Source organism: Desmodus rotundus, chromosome 11 (genome assembly GCF_022682495.2).
Source record: "Desmodus rotundus isolate HL8 chromosome 11, HLdesRot8A.1, whole genome shotgun sequence".
Taxonomy (NCBI): domain Eukaryota; kingdom Metazoa; phylum Chordata; class Mammalia; order Chiroptera; family Phyllostomidae; genus Desmodus; species Desmodus rotundus.
The window spans coordinates 9,683,436-9,701,918 of NC_071397.1; the positions used below are offsets into that span (position 1 = coordinate 9,683,436).

Below are 18,483 nucleotides of genomic sequence, written 5' to 3' on the forward strand. Positions count from 1 at the left end.
GGCGCAAAAAGACGCATTCTTTATGATTCCACTTCAATGCGGTAGTCGAATTTACAGAGACAGAAAGTAGAACGCTGGGCAGCAGGGCCGGGCCAGAAGGAACGGACAGTTGGGTTGCTTAGTGGGCTCTGGGTTTCAGTGCTGCGGGGTGAGAGGGGCTCTGGCGCTGGGCGGCGTTTGGTGCGGGCCGCACGCCAAGGCGAAGATGCCTAATGCCCCCGCGTAAAGTGGTTAAGGGCGCGGATTTTATGTTATGTGTATTTTACTACAACTTAACCTTTTTAAGTTAATCCAAAAAATCAAAGGCCTTTAAGCCAGTCATTTTAAGGAAAATTCTTCATGAACAAAGATACATCCACCGCCCCAAACTGGAAAACCCAAATGTTTACTGATAAGGAATGGCTACGTAAACTGTAGTACATCTCTAGTTTTCTTGTTAATAATGTTTTATTTTGTGATTTTAAAATAATACAGGTTCACTGTAGAAAATTTGAGAAATAAACGATTCTAAAGATGAAAATAAAAAACTATCCCAAATCCTAACATGCAGAGGTTTCATTTTTAACATTTGGTCTGCTTCCTTCTAGGAATAGTTACATATTTCTTATACAAAGTTGGGTATATAGAGTCTCCTTAGATTTGTATCCTGCTTGTTTAAACCTTCTGCGTATGTAATGATGTACACAAACATACAAAGAGAGAACATTTATGACTTCTTACTGTACTCTGTAGGTATTCCACATCCATAGGTTCTTAAAAACATTGGCTTAAAGCAAAATGATGTATTAGGAAACCAATGTTACCATAGGCTAACTGATATAAACAAGAGTTATGTCCCTGTGGCGTATTTCTGGTCACAAAAACATCACAAAAATTCTAAGACCCAAGACACTTCTAATATTAAACATTGAAATAAATATGAAGTATACATACATTTTAAAAAGATTAGTAAAAAACAAATAAGGTAATTATTCTCCAACCTGCTTATTCCAGTTCAGGGTCATAGGGGGCTGGAGCCCGTCCCAGCAGCCCAGGGCACCGGGAGGATGGACACCCCGGACAGGCCGCCCTTCCGTTGCAGGGCGAATCACGTGCACCCACGCTCACTCAGACTGAGGACAAGGTAGACACCCAATTCACCCCATCTGTGAGATGTGGGAAGAAACCTGAGTCCCTGGAGAAAACCCAGGCAAACGACACAGACAGTGGCCCCGTCAGAAAATGATTTTATTTCCTCATTAATGTTATAAGGAAACAACATTGAACGAAACTGTATTATTCAAGAACGTGTCGTATAAAGAATGGTGCTAAATCCTCTCCGTGGTTTATCCTGTTTAAATATCACAGGACCCTTGGAGGCATTACATCCCCACTGTAGATGAGCCCATTGAGAATTAGGGAAGTAATTAATTTGGTGAAAGTCACACGACTCCGGAATGACCTAGTCAGGGTTGAGAGCCAGGCCCTCCGCCTCCACAACGCACACTCTGAACCAAACTCTGTTCTACATCATCTGCCACTAAACAGTCTCTGGGGGGAGGGGAGGGGGGTAGGAGGTGTTTTAGGGGGATAAACGGGGATGGAAGCAAACTTAGGGTGGTGAACACAGCACAATATATACAGATGACGTGTTATAGAACTGGGCCCCTGAAACCTGTATAACCAATGCACCACAATGAATTCAATTAAAAAGTGAGAAAACAAACCCCTAAAAACCCAACCCTTCTTTGAAAACCTGATTTGAAGCTGCTGCCTAATGTTCACTAATATAAATACACCAAACATGAATTCATTTAACCCTTCCCCTAGCGTCGAACAGTTAGGTTGTTTCCAGTTGCTTTTTCAATGTAACGCTTCAAAGAACACTTTTGTGCATAAATCTTTGTCTTATAATGACCGAATCTCTTATTATTTCATTAGGGTATATACCTAGATGGGAAGTTTTAGGGTCAAAATGACACCTAGCTAAAATTTGTGGAGCCATTGAAAATGGCACTTATAAAAAGTTTATTTTTTTAAAGGGGGCGGTCTAGGTGACAGGGAAGGGAATATATGGGAAATCTTTGAACCTTCGGCTCAATTTTGCTGTGAACTTGAAACTAAGAAAAATAAACTCTGTTTCAAAGGGGCGGTGTGATAACATGGAAATAAGTTCACTGGGCTTTCTGGCTATAGGAAGGCCAGCTATCAGGAAACACTTCAAGCCCTGGCCCTGCCACTTGCTAGGCACACGGCCTTGGACAGGCCACTCGGTCTCTCTGAGCCCCAGTTGCCTCACCCGTGAAACAGAGCTTGCAGCCACTGGGTGGATGGAATGAAGTGCTATGTATTAAGTCCTTGACATACTACCTCGTGCTTTGTATCCTGTGGATGGCAGGGCCGGTGACTGGGAAAAGGCTTTGCAAACTGTGAAGCGCTCTTCCGACGGGAGGGAGTGTGGCCATGAAGCTCCTGCTGTGGGAGGGGCACCCTGAGTTTCCTGACCCCGTGAGAGAGAATTGGGTTTGGGGGCTGGGGTGGAGTGGGAGGGGCCCCTCGCGAGGGAAACGGCTCCGTGGTGGAGCAGCTGAGGTGCAGCTGGGCCTGTGGCCTGGGAGGCAGCCTTGTGGGTGCCTCCTCCCCCAGCCCACACCTCAGGTCTGCAGCTGTGTCCTGCCTCCTCTTAGGTGGCCCATGGCCGAGACTTGGCTGCTGCTTCTCCTGGCCCTCGGGTGTCCAGCCCTGCCCACAGGTGAGTCCCCTCCCTGCATCCCTCTCTGTGCCCCATTCCTCTGCCCCAAGCCCCACTCCTTCTGGGCCTCCGGGTGTGGGTGAGATGCAGGGAGGCAGAACAGAGGCATTTCGGACCTGGAGAGGGCCTCGCCAGAAGGTCATCTTCCCCTTCCTCATCGTACTCTGCCTCCCAGCTACCTTGCTCTGGGGCCCCAAGTCCTGCTCTCCTGGAGCCCGCAGTGTTTGTAGGGAGAGCAGTCACCTCTTGGAGGTATAGAGAAACAAGAGCAAGCTGGACGGGTGTCCATGGGCATCAGGTGGGGTAGCCAGGGCTGTATTCTGTGATACGGGGTGATGGGACGTGGGCAACCTTGTGAGGTCCCCTCCTGTCCTTGCAGTCCAGGCCTCCTGCCCTGGGCGTGCCCTATTCCAACAGGGCTCAGAGTGTCTGTCCCATGTCCACTCCCATGTCCCGCTATCAATGGGCTCTCAGGAGAAGTCCCAAGGCCTCCTTACTTCCCAGGTGTACTTGCCCCCAGTCCTCCAAAGATCAATGCTGGAGCCAAAGGACTCAAATTTTGAGAATTCCAGCTTAATCTAGAAGCATGTGAATATTTGCACATATGTGGTGAAGGAAAAGTCCTTGACCTTTGAGTTAGGACATCTCCTTGAGCTACAGCTGGCCCCCAATGTGCCACCACCTCTCCCTCTTAAGGAGATGAGCCACACTCATGGGGAGCAGGACATGCCCAATGCAGGAGGCCTGAGCTCTGGCGAGGAAGCAGCCAGGGTGAGGAGGAGCGATCCTGGGAGGCTTTCTGGAGGAGGTAGATGCTTAACTTCACCTGGGGAGGGTCTCTGTCCGTATAACTGGAAGGCTCCGGTTGTGGATCCTGGAGCTCATGCCCAGCCTTGTCTACGCCCTTGGTTAGTGACCTCTGACTAATACTGGTGTTGATAAAACACGACTACTCATCTCCATGGTGTTTCACGTTCATGGACTTTATCCTTCACAATGCCGTTGTGGGGCTGGTGTTATCGACCCCGTGTTACTGATGGGACCCCTGAGACTCAGCACACTGAGTGAATGCGACAAACCAACTATGTCCGAGGCCACATCCCAGGCTTGGCCCTCTGTGTTACCAGCAAAGTCTTAGTCATCCTTCCAGGGGGAGTGATATGAGGGGTCTGGAGTCACCGAGATCACTCACATCTGGAGTGAGCTACTAACCATCCATGTGCCACTAGCTCATTTATTTGACCTTCAAGAAATCTCACATGAGCACCCCCCCCACATCCCCACAAGGTACCCTGGCACCCTTCCCTGCACCCTGGGCGTCTCTTTGCCCTGGGTGCACTGAATCACACTTTTAATTTGTTTGGAGGTTTTCACCTTTGGGGTTTCATTTATACAAACAAATATCCAACTATTCAAAAATAACATTTTGTTATATGTTACATGAGTCCTCTTTGCTGAAAAGAATAAGTTTGTGGAAAATTAGGACTATTCAGGAAAATACAGGACGGATGTTTGCAGTGTCTATAGGACTTGTTTTTGGTTTTTTAATTATGAAATAATATAGACATACACTTTAAATAGGTGGCTTGTACGGCACATGAATTATATCTAAACAAAGCTGGAAAAAAAACCCCAAAATAACAAAACACTACAGCCCTGGCCGGTGTGGCTCAGTTGAGTGGAGGGTCATCCTATACACCAAAGGGTGGGGGGGCCAGTTCCTGGTCAGAGCACACACCTAGGTTGCAGGTTCGATCCCCGTTCAGGGTGCGTATGGGAGGCAATCAATCAATGTTTCTCTATCTCTCTCCCCCTTCCTCTCTCTCTGAAATCAATAAACATATTAAAAAGCACACACTACAGACTTACAGAAAAGAACCTAGAATAATACAATAAATACCTGTGCATACTCCACCCAGATTCACAAATGGTTAAAATCTTGCCATATTTGAATCAAACTTATATATTTATTTTTAATTTTTTATTTTTTATTTTTGAGACTACGTTTATTAAAGCTGGAGACAGTGAAACAAGGAGGAGCCTAGGATAGAAGCAGCATCAGGAGGGCCCAGGTGGAGCTGCTTTAGCTCCCCGGGAAGTCAGAGAAAGGGGGCCTTGGAGACAGGTTCGGGGGGTTAGCCTGGGAGGAGCTTCCACTGCCCATTGCTCCCCAGGTTGCAAGTCTCGTGGAGACCCTTAGAGTTTAGGAGGTGCATGCCTGTGGGGGAAAGTGAATCAGGTTTTTGTCTGTTTGTTTAAATATTTTATTTATTTATGTTTAGAGAGAGGGGAAGGGAGGGAGAAAAATGGGTGTGCCAGAAATACATGGGTGGGCTGCCTCCTGCACGTCCCCAATAGGGACCTGGCCCGCAAGCCAAGCATGTGCCCTGACTGGGAATCAAACTGACAACCTTTCGGTTTGCAGGATGATGCCAACCCACCGAGCCACACTGGTCAGGGCTGGTTTTTGTTTTTTGTTTTTAAAGAAACAAAAAAGTTACAGATACTTTTGAAGCCCCTTTGATCTCATTCCAGATCACGTTTCCTTGCCTTCCTCCCCAGAAGCAACCTCTCTCCTGAGGCCGGCACAACAAGGTATCACGTGTTTGTGTATGCATCTGCTGTCTTTCCATGAGACTGAGTTCTGAGAAAGCAGGGACAATACATTAACTGATGTTGTACCCCCAGTGCCTTGCACAGACAGGTTCAAATATGACAGAGAGGTGAGGAAAAGATGGAATGGATGGATGAGCAGACTGACAGATGGGTGGGTGGATGGATGCACATAGAGATGGGAAGTAGAGAGAATAGATGTAGGAAACATGGATGATGGAAGAAAGGATGGATGAGCAGATGGGTGAGTAAAACGATGGAGGGGAGGAAGGGTGTTTAGATGGGGAAATGCAAGGAGAGAGGGATGGTTGAGAAGCTGGAAAGATGGATGGGTGGTGAACGGACAGATAGAAACCTACAGTGAGATGCTGGCCTGGTGGGGGGGGAGGCACGGACAGATCTAGTCCCCCACAGGCGCATGCTTTCTTACAGGTGTGGGCGGCACACCCTTCCCCTCTCTGGCCCCACCAATCACACTGCTGGTGGACGGGAAGCAGCAGATGCTGGTGATCTGCCTGGTCCTTGATGTTGCACCCCCTGGCCTTGAGAGCCCCATCTGGTTCTCGGCTGGCAATGGCAGTGCACTGGATGCCTTCACCTACGGCCCTTCCCCCGCTGCAGACGGTACCTGGACTAGCCTGGCCCAGCTCTCCCTGCCTTCTGAGGAGCTGGCATCCTGGGAAACCTTGGTCTGCCACACCGGGGCTGGGGCTGGGGATCACAGCCAGAGCACTCAGCCCTTACTGCTGTCAGGTGGGGATGGAGCCTGGGGCTCCGTGGGTGCACCCTACCCCCTTCACACACCCTGGAACCAGGGCATGGTGGGAGGGAAGGCAGGGCCACACCATGGGGGCATGAAGGGTGTCCAAGTGCCAACCATCTAGGTGAAGTGATGGCTGGGTCCAGAGCAAGGTTACCTCAGGGCCCTGAGTCCTGGGATTTGCAACTGTGATATCTCATTCAACTCCAGGCTCTGGTGCATGACTTCCAAGAGGTAATGATGCCTCCTTTCTCCTGGGATTGAGGTACATATCAAGGTGAACACATATATTTATATGTATGTATACACACACATATCTAAATATGTATATAAACCCTATTACCTAGGGCTAACCTCTCTCTATATATGTCTCTAGGATTACTATCCATGTATCACCCTATGTACAACACCTTACCTGTTAGAACCAAACAATAATTAAATACAATGCCACCACTTACTTCATCAGTGTTACTCTGTGCCAGGCAGTATTGTAAACACTTTACATTTATGAAGTAGGTCATACAATTTTTCTCATTTTACAGGCACAGGGAAGTTAAGTAATATGTCAAATCCAGCTGACTGACTTCCTCTTTTTTGGATTATGTTAGTTTTGTGACCTTCCAAATGGCAATGTTTGTTGAGCAAATGCCCTGCCTTCCAAGGAAGGCTGCTGAGAAGATCGATTCTGATTCCGTATCTAATAGTGCTGAGGCGCCTCAGCCTTGGTGGGGGCGGGGAACAGAACAGCGGATAGAAGGGAGTGTGCGGGACCTGGGCCCCTCCGGTAGTTGCAGCGAATGAGCTCGGGGTTCCCACTGCTGGTTGATTTGTCCGTTCATCCCACCTGCCAGGAACGCTGCCCTGCTTCTGCGCTGGGGCACAGCCCTGGGCTGGAGGGCACAGCCCACCCCCAATCTCACTCCCTTCTCCTTGGCTGGCAGGAGAGATTTCCTCAGCTAGGACCTGCCTCTGGGAACCTCTTAGAGGTGAGTACTGGGGACCAGGACCTTGAGGCTCTGTTGGGCTCTGGCCTGATGGGTCCTGCTGGGGGTTGGGAGGTGTTCTGTGAGGCTGCCTTGCTGGGTTGGTGCCCGGGACAGCCTGGGCCTTTGTCCAGCAGTGCGTAAGACCCTTTGACCTCAGCCCAATTCCTGGACACCAGCTGAGAAGCACAGGTGAGAGTTGACAGGGGGTTCTTGAGGTCTCCTTGGACAGCCTGGATGGACAGTCTCAGCACCAGAGCCTTGGGAGACTCTTGGGAGAGTCTGGGTGGTGGGAAGTCCCACCACCCGTCGGGTTCTCCGAATAAGACTTTTGAGCTGGTTCCTCTTTGCACCGAATTCTGATTCCTGCCTGGCCTACATCCCCCCGGTTTGGAAGGAATAAAATAAAGGCCAGGCACATATTTGGTATTATTACCAGTAAGAGTTGAGGTTAGACACCAGGAAGGACTTTCCCTGAATTTGGGGGACGTCACGGAGGAGGAACGGCCAGGGCAGAAGACAAAGCTCCTCTTCTCGGGTGGACGTTGGGGGCGGCGGGTGCGTGAGGAGCCCGAAGCAGGCTCCCAGCTTCTCCTCCTCCCTCCCGCAGGGACGCCGGGCGAGGCGCTGCGGCTCGGGGCGTTGCGGCTGCTGCTGTTCAAGCTGCTGCTGTTTGATCTGCTCCTGACCTGCAGCCGCCTCCGCGCCCGGACCGCCGCGCGGGGGCACCGGCCTGGGGAGACTCGTCCGCCCGACCCCGGCTTCTCCGCCCCGGCCCTGGGCCCGCAGCCTTGGCCGCTAGCACAGCCCTGCGCCCGCAGCGACAGGAATCGCCGCAGTGAGAGGGGCATCACGGGCCAAGGGCAGCCCCGGGCCGGCAGCGGGGTTCACACCCGCCCTCCGGGTCCAGGTGCGGACCCCAGCAGGAGCCCAGTCTGGGAGGAGGGGCCGCTCTCCACCCACGCAGCCGGGGCCTGGGGCTCAGGCCCCGCCCCGGTTCCCGCCTCCCGCAGCCGGGAGCTTCCTGGGGGCGGGGCTGCCTCCACCTTCCGCCCCAGGCCCTTCTGCGGGTCTCCCACCAGACTGGGGGCCCCCTGAGGGTTGTGCCTGACCCGGGCACTGGGACCTGCGAGGTGCACGTAACCGAGGACTATTAAAGGGGAATTTAAGTGGCACAAGCAAATGAAAAATATGTATTTTAATTCATGTCTCCTCTGGGAGGAGGGAATTTAGCAGATGTAGAGGGGGCAGAAATCTGGGAAGGCTGCCCTGAGGAAGAGGGTTTGCTGAGGGCAAGACCCTAGGAATTGCGGAGTGGGGCTGGGGGTTGGGGAGGACTCTGTCCCTCCGCTGTCTCCTCGCGCCACAGCCAGGCATGAGACAGGGCCCCTTCTCTGTCTCCTCACGTTGGCCCAAAGCCTTGAGAGGTCAGGGCAGGGAGTCCAGGAAGCCGTGAACAGGGCCAGGATCCCAGAGTAACGGGAGTCTGTCCCATGCCAAGAGCTCTGATGGTAATTCCAAACTTACACATTATGAATCAATTAAGAGTCATTACTCATCTCACAAACATTCACCGAGCATCAGCTCTGGGCCAGGCACCACATAGGTTTCTGTTTTGTTTTGTTTCCTAAAGAGGGTTTTTGCACTGAGAGACTATGAGGCTCCCATGGTGGAGGGTGACCTACGTGCCCCCGGTTTCTCCAGCACTGCCAAGAAATCCAGCCTTTCCCAGCGGTTCCAGCAACCAGCCCAAGAATCTCTGGGTGCTTTCATGTGAATCTAGATGTGCCCTGGGCAGCACAGGACATCTACTGGATAAATGGTGCTGCCTTGGTCTTCCCCCAAGGTGTAGGGGGAGAACTATGCTCTAACACTGACCCCCCCCACCCCGCCCCCAGCCGGGTGTCCATGACACCTCCAGCTTCCTTGAGCTTCTGTGCCCTCTGAGCTGCTGGTCCATGAAAACCCTCAGTCTCCTCCACTGCCCACCTCTCACCAACCTGTAGGAAGATCCCCCCGTCCCTTTTTGGATTATTTGGGGTGGGTGGGAGTGTCCTACAACCTCTAGGGATGAATCTGTCCACCAGGCCCACAGGGCCTGCTCCTTCCCCGACACTCAGACGGAAGGGCGGAGGCTGGGTCAGGGAGGGGGCATGTCTACTCACAGCCTCAGACTTTATCCAGACGTCACCCCTTCCCAGCTTCCAGTCCAGATGCTGAGCTTCTTGCCTCAGTAAATGTCTTCTCATTCTGGAAGGGGATCCCTTAGCCCAATACCCTTCTCCATTTTGTTCCAATTCCCCCAATCCTGCCCTGCTCCAGACTACAAATCTCCACGGAAACTGGCTTAATGTTATTTTCCAGGAGGGCTCCTGCATCGAGGTATTAATAAACGAAGTCCCTGACTTCTGGGAACTCAGAATCCAAAGAAATAAATTATAGGGCATTAAAGGACTAAGGTTACGCACTACAAAGAAAACTAATGCGTTTACTTTTTACAATCTGCTCGATAAGCTTTAAGTCCATTAACCTATTTGAACTTCCAAGCAACAGGCAAGCCTTGAATAGCCGCTAGAAGGATCACTTGGTCATCATACAGCTAGAAACTGAGGCTCAGGTGGGAAGGGATGTGTTCCGAGTTCTCACTGGGACAAATCTAGGGTCCTTGGGCACTAAGAAAGCTATCGAAAGGCTGGAGACTCTTTGAGTCATCCTAGTCTCACTCACAGCGCCTACCAGACTTGCTGGCAATAAAAACAATAATAATACAATTTAAAAACGGGAGCTCAGTAAGAACTCTCGCTGCATTATGGCCCCAGCAGGGAAGTGACGTGAAAGGAGGCGGAGAAGGCAGGGAAGACGGCTTTCCTCCAGTCTTCTAGGACCAGCACGCCCCACCCGCGCCGATTCAGGCCCAGAGGGCAGCTTCCTTTCCCGGAGTCTTAGTCTCCCCCCCCCAGCCCCTCCCAGAGCCTGCGATAGGGCGTGGGGAAAGATGTTGCCATTGGTCACTGAGGACACCATCCGCTCTCTTACTGGTCCAAACCTAAAAAAGATCATCCTCCCATTTGCTAGAGGGCGAACCCCGAAAAGCCTATTGGCTGCTTGGTCCACGGGCCTCCGTTGGCTCCGGGGGCGGGCCGCGGCGGCTGGAGGAGGGAGCGGGCCGGGGCTTCCAGGTGCCCGGGTGAAGCCGAGGCACGTGTGCAGTCCCGGAAGCAGCTCCCAGAAGCCACCCAGCACGCGCGATCGTGGGAAGCGCAGCCCTCCGGGTCGGGTCCCGCTGGGCCATGGAGCCATTGCCTGAGCCCGCGACCCAGCCTGGGACCCGCTGGCTTCGGCTTCTGCTGCTCCCCCTGCTGCTGCAACTGTCCACCCCGGAGCTGGGCCCGAGCCAGGCCCAAGCCGAGGAGACCGACTGGGTTCGGCTGCCCAGCAAATGCGAAGGTGAAGGGGCGGGGCCCCCCGGGAGTGTCCTGTAGGAGGGGCAGGGCTTACGGAGCACGCTCTGGCGGTGCAAGGTGCTGCTGTCTCCCGAGCGGGTCTCTCCATTCACTTCACCTGCTATGTGCCTGGCTCTGTGCGGGACGCTGGGGACACGGGGCCGGGCGACAGATCAGGTCTCGATGCACGTGGAGCTCACAAATCGGTAAAACGAAAAACAAACAAACAAGCAACCAGTTATCATCCAGAATAGTAGGTGCCGTGATAGACGAGGTGCAGGGTTTTGGGGGCCCGGTGAGGACCACGAGTCCGGCCTCTCACAGAGATAGGGGGAAAGGCTTCGTGTAGGAAGCACAAGAGTAATTAGGAGTTAGCCGGGTGAAGAAAAGTAAAAAGGGAGGGTCCCACTCAGGAAACGACAAATGGAAAGGCCAAGTTTGAGGAACTGAAAAGATACATATGACTAGCCTGAGGGGAAGCAGAACCTGAGACTCGCCTCTCTGTGCCCTCACCGAAACCTAATTTGTGTAATTGGCTGTCTCCCTCGCTAGCTCTGAGCTCCTTGAAAACAGGGGCTTTGTCTCAGGTATTTTTTTGAATACATAGAAATAAACGGGGGGCTGTGGATGTGTGTGGAGGAAGGAGGAGGGTCTGAAGCCTAAGGAGTAACTTTAGGAGAAAAATAGAGCCTGGGAGAACTTGGTGATGGAGGGAGATTTGAGGGATATGGAAAAAGAGAGCATCCCAAAGCCAGGGGTGGGATTGAGAGAGAGAGAGAGAGACAGGGAGGGAGGAGCACTAGCACACAAAGCAATGACCCAGGACTATGAAGGGCCTACCCTTTCTCGTTTATTCTTTTGTTACTGATTTTTAGAGAGAGGGGAAGAGAGAGAGAAACATCAATTTGTTGTTTCATTTATTTATACATTCACTGGCTGCTGCTTGCATGTGCTCTGACCAGGGATCAAACCTTGGTATATCAGGATGCTGCCCCTAAGCAACGGAGCTGTCCGGCCAAGTCAGGGCTACCTTTTCTTCTCCCCTCCATTCCTCCTCAGGCCTTTACAGGCAGTCACTCCTTCCTTTCCACCTCCCTAACCCCAGGCCATCCGGAAAGCTGGCTATACATCTGTTTCATCCCAATTCAAAGCCGACTGACAGCAGACCAGATGTTCGCTGAGCCCTGGGAAGTGGGGGTGGGGTGCTTTAGGACACACAGTCCCCCTGTTGGTGAGACTGAAGGGGGGTCGCTTCGGAGCTGGGTCAGCTTCACTGGTAGGCCCCCAGTGCACAGTCCAGCCGCACCTTCTCCCTCCGTCCCTTGAATAGGCAGTCAGAGGGCCATGCTTTCCTTTCACTCCTTGTCTAGTCCCAGCTGACATGCTGCGGAGCTTTCGCTTCCTCTTCTCTGTTTTCTATTTTATTCTCATACCAAAGAGTGCCTGCTGTTCCTCTTCTTATTCTCACAGCCTAAGAAGCCCACATTTCTTTTTCTTAGAGGTATTCACAGACTCACAGAAGGATAGAACTGGCAAGGGTCTTTGAGATTATTCTTGTCCACCCTGATTTTGGAGGTAACTGATAAAGATTACTTTAAAAGGGATTTGCAGTCACAGGGAGGTTTGGCAAACTCCAACCCTTAGGCTTCTCTTAATAGTGTGTTTACTTTTCTTGATCATTGTTCCACCTTTGTGATTAAATGCTGACTGCGTGCAGCCCACAAAGCCTGCCTCCTGGCCCAGTAGCCTGACGGGAACAGGCCCTGGCACACAGGAAGGAGAACCTGCCCAGAAAGAGTAGGTGGATGTCCATGGGGGTCTGGGGTCTGTTCCATGGGTCTCCTCTAAGTGAGTCTGGGTGGGATTTTCAGAGGGGTTCTTGAAGAGTTAAGGTTTGGAAGAATTGAGCAGCAAGATTGTGGCTGGCTAATGAATATGAGAGAGATGAGTTGATGGGTTCCAACCTTAGAATACTGCACGTATGAGAGAAGGGGGCAGAGGAGCCAGGAAAATGATGGCCTTACACAGAGTACAGGACAGAAGAGGGGATGGAGCCCAGATGGTCCTGGATGGAGAGCCAGGGAGCCGAGACGCCCTCAGTTCATTGCGGACTCTGAGATCACCCGCTTATATTTTGGAATTTTGGGGTGTTCCAAGTTCTCCAAGCCATCTAGTAATGTATGTGTTATAAAATTTCACCACGCAAGCCTCCAGGGGATGTATTCATTTTGGTGGTAAATTGGTTTCCTACCAAACTCTGCAGTTAGTGTTACAGCAACACTAGTGTTATGCTGATGGCATTTAGTCTGCAGACCATATTCTGTTCAGACGCATCAGAGGCTGCTCAGCCACACGGTCTCTCTCAGCAGCATTCCCCTCGTATCTAACGCATACCGAGTCCCAGACTGGAGGAATACAGGAAACATCCAGGCGGTGGTGCTCCCTCTGGGTACTCTCCTAGTCTAATTGGAGAGACTGTGAAATGACCAAAGGCCCTTAGTGAGAACATGGGCTCTGCACAGTCCCAGAATGAAATTCAGAGCAAGTGGGATTAGTTCAGAAAGGCTTCCTGGGGGAAGAGGCTTTTATGGGGAGGTTGGGAGAACGGGCAGAAAAGCCCTGAAGGCCCTAGAGAGCAATAAGCACTTTCCTAAGGCCTGGGCCACCTCACACCTCAGTGGTAGCACCCTTAGGCGGTGAAAATTATTTGTTTATGCTTCTTTCTGCTTGTTAGGCTGAGTATCTGGAAGGGAGGAACCTTGTTTTTATTTCTGTGTGCCCAGGCAGTGCGTGACACTTAGGAGTTGCTTAATAATTGTTTGTGGAAGAGTAAGAGGAAATGAGGAAATAAATGTACAGAAACAGTAGAAACAAGGCCTTTGGTGAGGATTGAACAAACTAACTTTGCAGGGATAGAGAGCTGGGGTTGTCACAACATATGAACTCCAGTGATGAAACAGTCATAAAAGACATTTGGGGGACAATTGGGGCAATTTGAATATGGACTAAGTATTAGGTGATCTTGGAATTATTGTTAATCTTCCAAGTACCAAAATTGTTTCGTGGGTAGGTAGGAGAAGGTCCTTGTTCTCAGAAGACGCATGTGACACATTTAGGCGTGAAAGGGGGTGATGTCTGCAACGTTCCAAATGGTTTAGCAGAAGCAGTGTATCCAGGTGTGGGCAAAAGGAGGTTTACGATTGTGAGTACGCAAAACAGCTATTCCTGTGTTATTTATTGTAATGACCTGGCCTGCCCCGTACACTGTTGATACATTATCACGCTGTTTTGTGTTACATATTGGAGAGAGCCATTGGTGCATCATCGACCATTGTTGCATATGAATGGAAGGTATACATTCGCTGTACTCTTTCAGCTTTTCTATGTGTTTGAAAACTGTAAAGGGAAAACTATTGTGGGGAGCAGAGGAGCGGGATGAAGCTGGGAGAAATGAAGTCAGTGCGGGATAAGGACCAAGAGTGCACATGGGCAGTGGATCTTGAGGCCAGGTTTCACCCACTAGAACGCCATTCGGTGGTCTGGTGCTAACGCCTTCTCTGGCCCGAGCGCTGACTCAACCCATTCTGGGAGAGGCATCCGCTCGAGTCTGTTTTGCTGGGAGCTGGCTGCCAACAGACACGTGTACTCAGTAGACTGTGCTGTGTCTCCCTCCCCCAGTGTGTAAATACGTCGCTGTGGAGCTGAAGTCAGCCTTTGAGGAAACTGGCAAGACCAAGGAGGTCATTGACACAGGCTATGGCATCCTGGACCGAAAGGCCTCTGGCGTCAAGTACACCAAGTCGTAAGTGAACGGGTCCCACTGGCCTGGCCTGCTTTGTTCCTCAAGGCTTCAGCAGCTCGGAGTTCCTTTCTCCTTTCTAGCCAGGCAAACCCACCAAAGGGAGGCAGCTCTCACTGAGACCTAAATTTGCACATTGGTTCTACCCCAAGCTAATTCTTCCTAAATCCCTTAACCTCTCTGGGCTTCAGAGTCATCCGTAAAAGGAGGACCATTGGACCTTGTCAGTGATTCCCAAACTCGTAGATTTCATGGACCAGTGCAATGTTTAAAGTACTGGTAACACACGGTTACCGACTTTTACTTTTGCCAGAAACATTAAAAACAAAAAAAACTTCCATCAGCTATGATCATCCTTTCAAATGCAATATTTTAACACCAAACTTTTATACATTTTACTTTATTAAAAAAAAATCTACTGACTCATTGAGCTTTATAAAAAAAAAAATTCCTTCCAGTAGAGCTGTTAAAATTTTGTCTCTCTGGTCTGTGTTCCAGCATTTCAGAGCACCCAGACCAGATGACCTACCCTCCTTCCAGCTCTGACTTCCCATTGGTGAGATTCGCAGGTGTTGGGGTAGCAGGGCTGGAGGGACAGACCGCTGACCCGCGGGGCTGGGTGGGGGACTCAGCCCCTGCGCTGCTGTCTCGGCAGGGACTTGCGGTTAATCGAAGTCACTGAGACCATTTGCAAACGGCTCCTGGACTACAGCCTACACAAGGAGCGGACTGGCAGCAACCGGTTTGCCAAGGTGGGACTGGCTTGTCCTTCCTCCTGCTAGGCTCAGCCCGCACGTGGCTGAGTGTGTCTGTTGGCGTGGGTGTGATTTGAAGATCCTGCCCGAGCAGCTTCCCTCCTTGGCTTCTTCCCATTCTTTGAGGATTGCTGTTCACACTCCTCCTTTGCTGGGTAGCCTGACTTTTCCATGGCAATAAGCACATTCGTGATGGCCTTAGCTCGCCCATCAGGGTCCTGCTTCGGTCTCAGACAGGCAGAAATGCTCCCAGGCTCAGCCCCCAGGAAGATCGAAAGCACTTGTGCGGGAGACAGCTGGATGGTGGGGTTTAGAGAAGCCAGAAGACTCTTAGCAGGTGGTGACTGCTGTCCCTCCCCTGGACCCACAGGGCTCCCACCTCCGCCTCCATCAGGGCGCCTCTGTGACATTTAAGGCATTTAATGTGTGTGTAAATGCTCCTCTCCCTGGACAAGGAGTTTTTCACAGCACAGCCCACATTTCTTCATCTCTGCATCTTCAGTGCCTGGCTCGTTTCTCCACTGCAGTGCCCTCCTAGCAAAGGAGCCCGAAACCCCTGGGGGGTCCAGAGGGACAGGGTCAGGCAGCAGAAGTCTTAGGTTTTCTCTTTAAAATTTGTATGCATGTTGTACCCTAGTTGGTAATAAATTAACGTTTGCTTTAATGGAAAAATTTAAAAAATTATTTTCCATGACAAGAAAATGAAAAGCAACCTGGCCATCCACCTGCAGGGGGAGTGGTAAATAAATTGGTGTGGCCGTGCAAGGGACTGACTGTTCCACACCTGAAAAACTCCATGTCCGGGAAAAGGAGTACAGGTTCAAAGGGCCTGAGGGCAACAGCAGGTCTTTTCAAAGGATGAGGGGTGGGGAGGCAGGACGGGGGGGGGTGGGGGGGGGGGGGTGGGGTGGGGTGTGTGTGTGTGTGTGTGTGTGTGTGTGTGTGTGTGTGTGTGTGTGTGTGTGTGTGTAGGGTTAGGGGAGATAGGCCTAAAAGAGGGGAGAGGAAGGAGAGGTCAAGTATGAGAAGCCTAGAGGGTCTAGATGACTCCGAGCTAGGTCCTTGGGCTTCCGACACCACCTGGAGAGGAGGGCAGGGGGTGGAGGAGCGACTCTGCCTCTCATGTCTGGTCGCCTCCTCCAGGGCATGTCAGAGACTTTTGAGACGCTGCACAACCTGGTACACAAAGGGGTCAAGGTGGTGATGGACATCCCCTATGAGCTGTGGAACGAGACCTCTGCAGAAGTGGCTGACCTCAAGAAGCAGGTACAGGCCCTTCGGCCCTCAGGGGTGGGTGAGGATTGGTTCTGCTGCTGAGGAAGGCCACCAAGAGGTGAGGGACTTTGGTCCTTTCACCTGTCTGGCTTCAGTTTCCTCCGGAGAATCACAGCCACCTGCCTGCCCTGCGGTGGGTTGTGAGGCTCAGCTGAGCTCCTCTGGACGGGAGTCGGTGCTGGGGCTTTGCCAATTCGAGATACTGTGGTTGACAGTGTGACGTGCTGGTGGAAGAGTTTGAGGAGGTGATCGAGGACTGGTACAGAAACCACCAGGAAGAGGACCTGACTCAGTTCCTCTGCGCCAACCACGTGTTGAAGGGCAAGGACACCAGTGAGTCTGAGCGAGGGAGGAGGCAGGGCGGGTTGGCCTTCGATTTTACTGTTTGCTTTCCCTCAGGGGAGGTGGATAGGCAGAGGATGGAAAAGAAATAAGAAGAGCTTGTCGTAGGCTCTCTGCTCTCAGGGAGCTTGGTCTGACAGGGCAGGGTAGGAGGCACCAACACCAGGTGCAGAATAACACGCAGAGAACTCAGGTGTCCCCAGAGGGGCCTGGGGGCCACAGTGAGGTGGAGGAAGTGACGTCAGGCACCAATTCCAGTTGCTACTCCCCGAGCGGCGCTCCTCACCCAGGAAACCAGTCTGTTGAGGGTGTCTCTCCTCACCCAGGTTGCCTCGCAGAGAAGTGGTCTGGCAAGAAGGGGGACACAGCCACCCTGGGAGGGAAGAAGTCCAAGAAGAAGAGCAACAGGGCCAAAACATCCAGTGGCAGCAGCGGCAGCAAACAGAGGAAGGAGCTAGGGGGCCTCGAGGGAGACCCCAGCCCCGAGGAGGATGAGGGCATCCAGAAGGCATCTCCCCTCACACACAGCCCCCCTGATGAGCTTTGAGCCTCAGCCAGCACCCCAGAACCAAGTCCCCTGGCACAGAAGTTGAAGAATCTGGGGCACGGCTGCGGCAGGCAAAGACAGACCTCCTGGCCTCGGGCCCTCCCTGCCTCATCTGTGTCCTCTTCCCATCGGAGAAAGACACAGCCCTGGGAAGAACTCGCATGGGCTGCAGTCAGCCCGCGCCAGCCTTTTCCCTCTGGCAAGCATTGCTGTCTCCTCAAGGCTTCAGGCAGGCCGTGCGATTTCTGGACTGCCAGAGACTCCAGTGTGAACTCAGGAGGGGCAGGTGTCGCCGGGCCCCAGGACTGGAGCCCTCTGGCACGTGGGGGGAGGGCACACCTGGCCTCATCGCCCCTCACTCCTGCCCCCACAGGAAAGTAAGGCTACAAGCCCCAGCTCCTCCTCTCTGCTCACCCTCCTGTGGACACCTTGTGCTCTGCCTGGTCCTCCCCAGGGCTCATGGAGTAAAAACCTTTTGGCCTTTTTTGTTCTGATTTCTGAGTCACCTGCAGCCCCTCAGAGGGGCTTGCAGCCCCTTGTTGCTCATCCTTGCCCCTCACCTTCCATCCTTGGAGACTGGGGATGGGGAGGGTCCAGGCCATTGAGAGGTGAAGGATGGGCATGGGATGAGGCCCAGCACAGTGCTCCGGCCCCTCCCCTCAGCTGCCCTTAGTCTCCCTGAGCTCCCCAGGCCAGGAGGGGCCTCATTTGTGCCCTGGGCGCCTGGCTGCCCTCACTCCTCTCCCGCCTCTCCTCTCTCCCCCAAGGCCTTCCCATTTATTGTGTAGTTTACTGGTGACTCCCCCAGCTCCTGCCCCTCATTCCCACCTCCATCCGGCCCTGCCTGTTGGTCTTGAACCTTGTTCCCAGATTGATTACTGTTCTAGCTGTTCCTGGAGCCTAAAGGGGAGGACACCCCAGTCCTCTAACAGCAGCTGGTTACATCATGTTCCCTGGGAGCCGAGGGGGACAGGAAGGCTGGCCTCTGGGGAGGAGGGGTGGGCCTCGGGCACCTGCCGTGAGGGTAGGGGTCAGGGCGGGCAGTAGCAGTGGTGAGCACAACTGCATGTTCAAAGTGCTGTGCGTTCCCCCTACGGTGTGCTTGTGGACTGGGTGCTGTTAACCTTGTGTTGTAGAACAGGAAACAGGCTCAAGTCAAGTGACCTGCCCACAGTCCTGCTGTTGCTACGTGCACAGCTGGCGCGCAGGCTCTGGTGTTCAGGCTGCAAGCCCGG

The 18,483-nt window shown here is 52.3% G+C and overlaps 2 protein-coding genes across 6 annotated transcripts; both read left to right on the forward strand.

The window, feature by feature from the left end:
• Window positions 1-2,593: 2,593 nt before the first annotated feature.
• Window positions 2,594-8,185, forward strand: PTCRA (pre T cell antigen receptor alpha). Its single transcript, XM_071219694.1, has 4 exons — window positions 2,594-2,731; window positions 5,777-6,097; window positions 7,046-7,090; window positions 7,698-8,185. The coding sequence occupies exons 1-4, from the start codon at window positions 2,674-2,676 to the stop codon at window positions 8,183-8,185; spliced, it is 912 nt and encodes a 303-aa protein (XP_071075795.1). The 5' UTR covers window positions 2,594-2,673.
• Window positions 8,186-10,184: 1,999 nt separating this feature from the next.
• On the forward strand, window positions 10,185-17,742 carry CNPY3 (canopy FGF signaling regulator 3). Of its 5 annotated transcripts, none has more exons than XM_024557705.4 (7): window positions 10,189-10,534; window positions 14,209-14,332; window positions 14,828-14,885; window positions 14,962-15,081; window positions 16,228-16,350; window positions 16,575-16,692; window positions 17,028-17,742. In XM_024557705.4, exons 1-7 carry the CDS (start codon window positions 10,378-10,380, stop codon window positions 17,246-17,248), a joined length of 921 nt encoding a protein of 306 aa, XP_024413473.1. In that variant the 5' UTR covers window positions 10,189-10,377; the 3' UTR covers window positions 17,249-17,742. The 5 variants fall into 5 exon arrangements, 4 of the variants coding, with proteins under 4 accessions (XP_024413473.1, XP_024413474.1, XP_045049121.1 ...); XM_045193186.3 differs by lacking the exon at window positions 10,189-10,534 and adding an exon at window positions 10,728-10,736; XM_024557708.3 differs by lacking the exon at window positions 10,189-10,534 and adding an exon at window positions 10,996-11,117.
• Window positions 17,743-18,483: the final 741 nt, after the last annotated feature.

Excerpts from the sequence above, each read along its gene's own strand:
- PTCRA (XM_071219694.1), top strand. The coding sequence starts at position 2,674 with ATGGCCGAGACTTGGCTGCTGCTTCTCCTGGCCCTCGGGTGTCCAGCC. Across the intron at positions 6,098-7,045 it reads TCAGCCCTTACTGCTGTCAG|GAGAGATTTCCTCAGCTAGG; the intron begins GTGGGGATGGAG and ends CTTGGCTGGCAG. Across the intron at positions 7,091-7,697 it reads CCTCTGGGAACCTCTTAGAG|GGACGCCGGGCGAGGCGCTG; the intron begins GTGAGTACTGGG and ends TCCCTCCCGCAG.
- CNPY3 (XM_024557705.4), top strand. The coding sequence starts at position 10,378 with ATGGAGCCATTGCCTGAGCCCGCGACCCAGCCTGGGACCCGCTGGCTT. Across the intron at positions 14,333-14,827 it reads GGCGTCAAGTACACCAAGTC|CATTTCAGAGCACCCAGACC; the intron begins GTAAGTGAACGG and ends TCTGTGTTCCAG. Across the intron at positions 16,351-16,574 it reads TGGCTGACCTCAAGAAGCAG|TGTGACGTGCTGGTGGAAGA; the intron begins GTACAGGCCCTT and ends TGTGGTTGACAG.